We start from the raw sequence: 9,233 nt of genomic DNA on the forward strand, positions 1-9,233 counted from the left end.
GAGCTGGAAGTGTTCCAGACGGCCAGACCGTCCAGTCCAGGCCTGGACCGGACGGTCCAGCCATGTCAGTCCGTCCGTTCCGCTGAAGAGTGGACCGACCGTTCCGCGAGTACCAGACCGTCCGGTCCAAACCTAGACCGGACGGTCCAGGCGTATAGACCGTCCGTTCTGCGAGGAAAAGCGGAACGTCCGTTCCGCGTGGAATGTCAGACCGTCCGGTCCAGACCTAGACCGGACGGTCCGACTTTCGGGCAGATTTCCTATTTCGCGTTTTAAGGGTTTTGGGCAATCCTAATTAATGAGTGAACTGCCACAAACCCTAGAGAACGAACCTCAGACGTCCAAGACACTCATTAGAGCTTAGAGAAGCTTGATTTTGAGTTCTAGTGATTGGAATATCGATTTCAAGTCAAGGACATCGTTTTCTCTTCACAAATCCTAGCAGATACGTTCCAAAGTGTTGGAATTCATCCCGCCGGTGTGGATACGTGTAGAGGAGTTGTGCTTTCAACTCTTGGTGATTAAAACAGGCCCTGGATCGATTGATACTTCCAGATCTTGAAAGAACGAGGTAAGTATTCGAATCCCACGATGATATACACGATTGTTCGGGTTATTGCACAATTGGTTTTGTGTGACGTTTGGCTAGGTTTAGATCTTTCCTTCCGCTGCGTGAAACCTAGAATCCAAACCCTAGATCGATGAGATCGCATGCTAGGAACCCGCAGGGAACCCAACAATATGTTCAGCGACGGAGTTCATAATCCAGCCACCGACGATGGCGTTATTACGAACCCAGAAACGATGAACAAGATTGTCTTCAGCAGGCATGGGTAAAGAATCGTCGACGAAACCGATTTGTTCCGACCTTCAAGAGCCATACGGAAAGAACGAATCCAAGAAAAAAAATCAGCAGCTTCGGTTAACGGTTTTGTGACAAGAGTCACTCCACCATTGTCGGAGTTAGAGAGATAGTAAAGACTATCAAAATCCGGTGTGAACGGGGCTGGAGGAGCAACCGTATATGCTGGAGGAATGATCATAGGAACCTGATTTGCCATTGCAAGAACGAAAAAGGAAAGGTAGAAAAAGGATTTCTGGAAGAAGAAACAATCGAAAGATCGATCGAAGAAAGAGAAAGTAAAATCAGAGAAAATGCTCCGATACCATTTCAGTGATTTTTAGAAAAAAAAATTATGTATTCATAAATCAATTTGTACATGTGTTTATATACACAAAAAAATAACAAATTGCTAACAAGCTTCTAACAAATTCACAAAGAAAGAAAAGGCATGGAAGAATCTGTTTCTGATCTTCAACCTTTTACTTCTTTCTTTTCGAACTGGGCTTTTATCATGGGCTAAACTGAGCATAATGGTCTGAGCTTCATATCTGTATTAATTTCTAAATTTTTATTCCATTCTGAATGATAATGTTGTTCCTCCTACGACATATTTTTTCGAAATCTTAGATAGATTTATACAATCTAAAACTAAAACGAAGCCTAAAACACTGAATAATAGGTGGCCGTAAGAGAATAAGATTTCATTTCAAATTATAAAGGCGGAGAGATCGTTAGGGATGAAGACTTGTGAACCCGTGGACAGGTTTCTTTCTAAAGAAGGAAAAGGAAGCTGTTTATTTCACGTGTTGACTTCCAATAGTGGGAATTTTCATGTTTTCCTCGAATCTTTAATATCTATTTTTTAAAAAACAAAAATAATGTTGTCAAGGAGTATTATCGATATTCTTCATTTTGACAAGGTTTACACCTAATTCTTTTTCATTTCTCCTGTTTTTAATTGCAGTCTAAATATAGGTGGTCTTTTTTTATTTTGTAAAACGATATAATATTATCACATATTTAAATATAGTTTTATTTTTTAAGATTTTTTAAGATAATATATATATATGTATTATAATGTTTTGAATTATAATATTCAATTCAAATATGTATGATTTACGATCTCTTTACCAAATCCTTTCAGTAATATTTATTACTAAAAGAAAATCTCAAATCACCCAAATAATTATTATTTGTTTATATATGTAATATTTTAAGTTAAAGTCGTTGCTATAGGATTTATATACATACAAGACCAGGTAAAGAAAAGTAGAAAACTATACAAAGAACGGAATTGGTAAAATTACGGAAAAATTACATTAATTTTTACTTTATTATTTTAAAACTTGTATAATTTCACTAATATCGTTCACAATATTTATTTTTCAAGTATTTTAAATCAATATTTTGTACATGCTGGTATATTGTAATATAATTAATCAATTTAAATATTTTTCATAAATAGTGTTACCTGAATATCTACAAATTTTAGATACATAGTCTTTACTTCTAGATGTTGGAAATAGTTGAACCAGATTTTGTTGGACTTAGAGTTAATTTATACATAATTAAATTTGAATTTTTTATATTTATATCTAAGATTTTATGTATAATAGATTGAGATCTTAGATTCATTTTTCATGAAAACCTGCTGGACTAAAACTTTTATTTAGAGAAACTTGTTTTTTCTAAAATATTCAGAATATGACTATTTTTTAAATTCCAAAACAATCTCAACTTAATTAAATAATTACATGGCAAATACATAGATCTTATATTTATTAACAAATCAAAGTTAAGATACAATTTTATCTAGAAATGGACTAAAATTCATAAAATATTATATTTATGTTTAATAATTTAAACGTAAGTCTTTTTGTTTAATTTTTATTAAAGTTATTTCTTTTTAAAAAATATATCAAATCACTTTTTAAAATTAAATTCTCTTAAAAAATAATTACATCGTTTTAATTGAAAAATGTGATTTTTATTTATTAATATAGTTACGTCTAAATCTAGGGTCGACGGACAAAACAATTGAGAATCTAAATTCATGAAAGGTCAATGTATAAATTATAAAATAGCGGGTCAAAATAAAAGGATATGTACTCAAGGAGGCAAAACCCTCACAAGTGTTCATTACAATTTATTTAAATAATATAATATATATACGTTTTCGTTTTGTTTGAGACCCCCCAACTGAAAGCAATGTCACACCTTTGACAATGTCACCCTATCCACTTTCGCCGGTCAACAACTTCGACAAATTTCCCTCCGTCAACATCCCGGCCGTTTATATCCCCAACTGAATAATATCAACGGCTCAGGTTTTTCAGACAGTCTAGAATACAAATACATGCTATATTATATATTTTATGGGGTGACAGCCAAACATCTATTGTATGGATCACATAATTAGAATAAAATATGTACGCATTTAATGATGAACCATCATGGGTTATAAATTAAAATATATTATAAACAACTATTTTTTAATTATTATATGATTTAAATAAACGTTTTAGCAATGATTAAATTGAAATTTTTGAAAGGCCTCTTTCGCCGAGCCCCGCGTTTTCACCCGACGCGCGCAATTCACGGCTCCGCCGGGAAACACCACTCCGCCACCGAGAAGTCTCGGCTCCGCCGCCGTCTTAAAAAACCCTAAGAGATAAACCATCATTCTTACCTTCTTGTTTGTTGTTGTTGTTATTTGCGTTCCTCTTCTTCTGCTCCTTCTGCTACTCAGTTTGACCCGGCCATGGGGAACTGTAACGCGTGCGTGAAGCTCGAACCCAAGGACTCGAAACCGACCCAGAAGCCGAAGAAGAAGAACAATCGCGATCGGAAATCAAACCCTTTTGATGAATTCATCTCGGTTCGGACGCATGCCCCGGCTCGGGTCCTCGACAACATCATTCCGGTGAGCCACCACACCCAGATCAGCGAAAAATATACCCTGGGTCGCGAGCTCGGTCGCGGAGAATTTGGGATCACGCACCTCTGTACGGACCACGAGACCCGCGAAGTCTTAGCCTGCAAATCGATCTCCAAACGGAAGCTTAGGACAGCCATCGACATCGAGGATGTCCGACGCGAGGTCGCGATCATGTCGACGCTCCCCGACCACCCAAACATCGTTAAACTCAAGGCGGCGTACGAGGACGACGAAAATGTTCATCTGGTGATGGAGCTCTGCGCAGGCGGAGAGCTTTTCGATCGGATCGTTGCGAGAGGCCATTACACAGAACGCGCGGCGGCGGCCGTCGCGAGGACGATCGCCGAGGTCGTGAGCATGTGTCACTCCAACGGTGTTATGCATAGAGATTTGAAGCCGGAAAACTTCTTATTCGTTGATAAGAAGGAGAATTCGGCTCTGAAAGCTATTGATTTTGGGCTCTCTGTGTTCTTCAAACCTGGTAACTCTCGATTCCCTTTCTGGGTTTTTTGATTCCGAATCCATTCAAGGGTTTTACATATGTGCTGCTTTGAATTCAATTGTGGATTCTCGGACATTACCGCATCACGTTGTTAAGAGCCTTGTCTTCAAAAGTTCAAAGTGTTGACGTTCCTCTGAACTTTTGGACGTTTTTAATCACTCTGGAGACTTCCTTTCTGGTTTTGTTGATTCCGAATCCACTCAAGGGTTCTACGCCTATGCTTGCTGTGATTGTCCTCGGACATTACGAGATCACGTGTTAAGAGATTTGTCTTCAACGTGTTAGTGTTCTGAATCTGCTTGTAAACATTTTTGGATTATACAGGAGAGAGATTTACAGAGATTGTAGGAAGTCCTTATTACATGGCTCCTGAGGTTTTGAAGAAGAATTACGGACCGGAAGTTGATGTGTGGAGTGCTGGTGTGATTGTCTACATCTTGCTCTGCGGTGTTCCTCCGTTTTGGGCCGGTGGGTATTTTCAGCTCTTCAAAGATAGAAGTTTAAAACGCTGTTGGATAGATGAATGATGTCGGGTTTTGGACTTGCAGAGACTGAACAAGGTGTTGCCCTTGCAATCTTGAGGGGAGTGCTTGATTTCAAGAGAGAACCGTGGCCCCAGATATCGGAGAGTGCTAAGAGCCTCGTGAGGCAGATGTTGGACCCGGATCCGACTAAACGTTTGACTGCTCAGCAAGTCCGTGGTAAAGTTGTTGTTATGTTCCAAGGCTTGTACTTGTGTTGGGCTGAAAATTACAGACGTTAACTAGAATTAGGACGGTGATTTTTGCAACGAGAATTCACGGTTTTCTTTGGACTTTTGTTAAGAATGCTTGTTTGTATTCTTTCCGTTGATGGGCTCTGTTTTCCTCCTTTTCAGAGCACCCTTGGATACATAACGCAAAGAAAGCTCCAAATGTTCCTTTAGGAGATATCGTGAGGTCAAGGTTGAAGCAGTTCTCCGTGATGAATAGATTCAAAAAGAAAGCTCTCAGAGTAAGCATTGTGTTTCTTTTCCGGGTGACGTTCTGTCCATTTATTGATTCGTTTTGTGAATGGTCTAATCCTTGTAATGATTCCAGGTGATTGCCGAGCACTTGTCCCTTCAGGAGGTTGAAGTGATCAAGAACATGTTTACATTGATGGATGACGACAATGATGGAAGAATAGCCTACACAGAACTCAGAGCTGGACTCAGCAAGGTCGGTTCACAACTGGGTGAACCAGAGATCAAAATGTTGATGGAAGTGGTAATTTCCCCATTACCTCTCCCGCATTACGACCTCCCGATATCTGGCTCTTATTCTGTGTCGTCTAAATGAGAGACAAAAGCTTTCTCCCTCACTGGCTCAGCTGAATGTCACATAATTTTGATGCAGGCCGATGTTGATGGGGATGGGTTCCTGGACTACGGTGAATTCGTCGCAGTGATTTTCCACTTGCAAAAGATGGAGAACGATGAACATCTCAAGCAAGCTTTTATGTTCTTCGACATAGACAGTAGCGGGTACATCGAAATGGATGAACTGCAGGAAGCTTTAGCTCATGGAGCAGACGAACCAGACGACAATGTCCTAAATGACATAATGCGTGAAGTTGACACTGACAAGGTTTATTCCAAACTTTACACATACCCTTCTTTTCAATCCCGCAATCTTAGCTTATATGATTCCCATAACTGTGCAGTACCACCGATCAAACTGATATGAAACAAACCGTGACACATTCTTAGTCAATGTAGGATCGTAGAACGTGTTTCTGAGAATGTTATCGGGATGTTTGTTTCCCAGGATGGGCGCATAAACTACGATGAATTCGTAGCAATGATGAAAGCAGGAACCGACTGGAGAAAGGCGTCTAGACAATACTCAAGAGAGAGATTCAAAAGCCTAAGCGTCAACTTGCTGAAGGATGGTTCATTGCATCTTCATGATGCCCTCACTGGGAAATCAGTTCCAGTATGATCTTTTCTTACCATTTTTTTTTGGTTATATATCCCTCCAAAACAAACCCTTACGACATTGCTTCAAGAACCCTCTTCGGCGTTAGGGTTTGTAAAGCTTTGTGGGTTGGTTAGGGTTTGGTGTTAAGAAGACTTGGCAACTCTCGAAAGGGGTATACTTGCAGCTAGGCTGTATATTTAGGGTTTCTGTTTTTGTCTACTTTCACATTCAGAACTTTCGAAATTATGTGTACCATTTGAAGTTTTTCCGGATTCAGTGGCTTTTGTCTGTTCAATTGTTGAAATTTTAATAAGCTTCTAATTTGTTTTTAATTTCTTTATATATTACATATTGACTCGCAAATTATAAATAACTATAATATTTTTATTTATATTATAAAAAATATAAAATAAAATGATGTTTTAATATAAAATGTAAATATTATACATACGTAATATATACAAAAATTATACATATATAATCAATAAAATTTAAATTAAGTATTTATTTTTTTTTAGGGAGAATCGCCGTAAAATACCTGTACTTTTTCCTGATCTCAATTTAATACATGTACTTTTTTAATTACTGAATAATACATGAACGGTTCGGTTCGGAACGACACCATTATATGAATACCAAATAAGTAACAAACTATAATATTTACATATATATTAGTGGAATATTCGAATTTTGGTTCGGTATTCATACGGTTCGGTTCGGGAACGGTTCGGGAACGGTTCATTCGGTTTCATAACAAATGAGTGCTGGTGTGATTGTCTACATCTTGCTCTGCGGTGTTCCTCCGTTTTGGGCCGGTGGGTATTTTCAGCTCTTCAAAGATAGAAGTTTAAAACGCTGTTGGATAGATGAATGATGTCGGGTTTTGGACTTGCAGAGACTGAACAAGGTGTTGCCCTTGCAATCTTGAGGGGAGTGCTTGATTTCAAGAGAGAACCGTGGCCCCAGATATCGGAGAGTGCTAAGAGCCTCGTGAGGCAGATGTTGGACCCGGATCCGACTAAACGTTTGACTGCTCAGCAAGTCCGTGGTAAAGTTGTTGTTATGTTCCAAGGCTTGTACTTGTGTTGGGCTGAAAATTACAGACGTTAACTAGAATTAGGACGGTGATTTTTGCAACGAGAATTCACGGTTTTCTTTGGACTTTTGTTAAGAATGCTTGTTTGTATTCTTTCCGTTGATGGGCTCTGTTTTCCTCCTTTTCAGAGCACCCTTGGATACATAACGCAAAGAAAGCTCCAAATGTTCCTTTAGGAGATATCGTGAGGTCAAGGTTGAAGCAGTTCTCCGTGATGAATAGATTCAAAAAGAAAGCTCTCAGAGTAAGCATTGTGTTTCTTTTCCGGGTGACGTTCTGTCCATTTATTGATTCGTTTTGTGAATGGTCTAATCCTTGTAATGATTCCAGGTGATTGCCGAGCACTTGTCCCTTCAGGAGGTTGAAGTGATCAAGAACATGTTTACATTGATGGATGACGACAATGATGGAAGAATAGCCTACACAGAACTCAGAGCTGGACTCAGCAAGGTCGGTTCACAACTGGGTGAACCAGAGATCAAAATGTTGATGGAAGTGGTAATTTCCCCATTACCTCTCCCGCATTACGACCTCCCGATATCTGGCTCTTATTCTGTGTCGTCTAAATGAGAGACAAAAGCTTTCTCCCTCACTGGCTCAGCTGAATGTCACATAATTTTGATGCAGGCCGATGTTGATGGGGATGGGTTCCTGGACTACGGTGAATTCGTCGCAGTGATTTTCCACTTGCAAAAGATGGAGAACGATGAACATCTCAAGCAAGCTTTTATGTTCTTCGACATAGACAGTAGCGGGTACATCGAAATGGATGAACTGCAGGAAGCTTTAGCTCATGGAGCAGACGAACCAGACGACAATGTCCTAAATGACATAATGCGTGAAGTTGACACTGACAAGGTTTATTCCAAACTTTACACATACCCTTCTTTTCAATCCCGCAATCTTAGCTTATATGATTCCCATAACTGTGCAGTACCACCGATCAAACTGATATGAAACAAACCGTGACACATTCTTAGTCAATGTAGGATCGTAGAACGTGTTTCTGAGAATGTTATCGGGATGTTTGTTTCCCAGGATGGGCGCATAAACTACGATGAATTCGTAGCAATGATGAAAGCAGGAACCGACTGGAGAAAGGCGTCTAGACAATACTCAAGAGAGAGATTCAAAAGCCTAAGCGTCAACTTGCTGAAGGATGGTTCATTGCATCTTCATGATGCCCTCACTGGGAAATCAGTTCCAGTATGATCTTTTCTTACCATTTTTTTTTGGTTATATATCCCTCCAAAACAAACCCTTACGACATTGCTTCAAGAACCCTCTTCGGCGTTAGGGTTTGTAAAGCTTTGTGGGTTGGTTAGGGTTTGGTGTTAAGAAGACTTGGCAACTCTCGAAAGGGGTATACTTGCAGCTAGGCTGTATATTTAGGGTTTCTGTTTTTGTCTACTTTCACATTCAGAACTTTCGAAATTATGTGTACCATTTGAAGTTTTTCCGGATTCAGTGGCTTTTGTCTGTTCAATTGTTGAAATTTTAATAAGCTTCTAATTTGTTTTTAATTTCTTTATATATTACATATTGACTCGCAAATTATAAATAACTATAATATTTTTATTTATATTATAAAAAATATAAAATAAAATGATGTTTTAATATAAAATGTAAATATTATACATACGTAATATATACAAAAATTATACATATATAATCAATAAAATTTAAATTAAGTATTTATTTTTTTTTAGGGAGAATCGCCGTAAAATACCTGTACTTTTTCCTGATCTCAATTTAATACATGTACTTTTTTAATTACTGAATAATACATGTACAATTGGTTTTTCTCCAAATAAATCATATACTTTTAAATTATTGGCCAAAAAATACCTACCGTCAAATCCCCGCCACGTAGACAAACGGAAATCCTTCGTGGCGGCGAAATTCTCAACCTC

General features: G+C 38.4%; 2 protein-coding genes across 2 annotated transcripts; both read left to right on the forward strand.

The window, feature by feature from the left end:
* The first annotated feature begins 3,402 nt into the window (after positions 1–3,402).
* LOC104808324 (calcium-dependent protein kinase 10-like) lies at positions 3,403–6,519 on the forward strand. The gene is made up of 7 exons (XM_010534001.1): positions 3,403–4,263; positions 4,609–4,752; positions 4,833–4,985; positions 5,162–5,277; positions 5,364–5,531; positions 5,661–5,891; positions 6,072–6,519. Exons 1-7 carry the CDS (start codon positions 3,606–3,608, stop codon positions 6,243–6,245), a joined length of 1,644 nt encoding a protein of 547 aa, XP_010532303.1. The 5' UTR covers positions 3,403–3,605; the 3' UTR covers positions 6,246–6,519.
* Positions 6,520–6,981: 462 nt separating this feature from the next.
* LOC104808394 (calcium-dependent protein kinase 10-like) lies at positions 6,982–8,806 on the forward strand. The gene is made up of 6 exons (XM_010534070.1): positions 6,982–7,039; positions 7,120–7,272; positions 7,449–7,564; positions 7,651–7,818; positions 7,948–8,178; positions 8,359–8,806. Exons 1-6 carry the CDS (start codon positions 6,982–6,984, stop codon positions 8,530–8,532), a joined length of 900 nt encoding a protein of 299 aa, XP_010532372.1. The 3' UTR covers positions 8,533–8,806.
* Positions 8,807–9,233: the final 427 nt, after the last annotated feature.

This window comes from Tarenaya hassleriana, unplaced genomic scaffold (genome assembly GCF_000463585.1).
Source record: "Tarenaya hassleriana unplaced genomic scaffold, ASM46358v1 Cleome14, whole genome shotgun sequence".
Taxonomy (NCBI): Eukaryota; Viridiplantae; Streptophyta; class Magnoliopsida; order Brassicales; family Cleomaceae; genus Tarenaya; species Tarenaya hassleriana.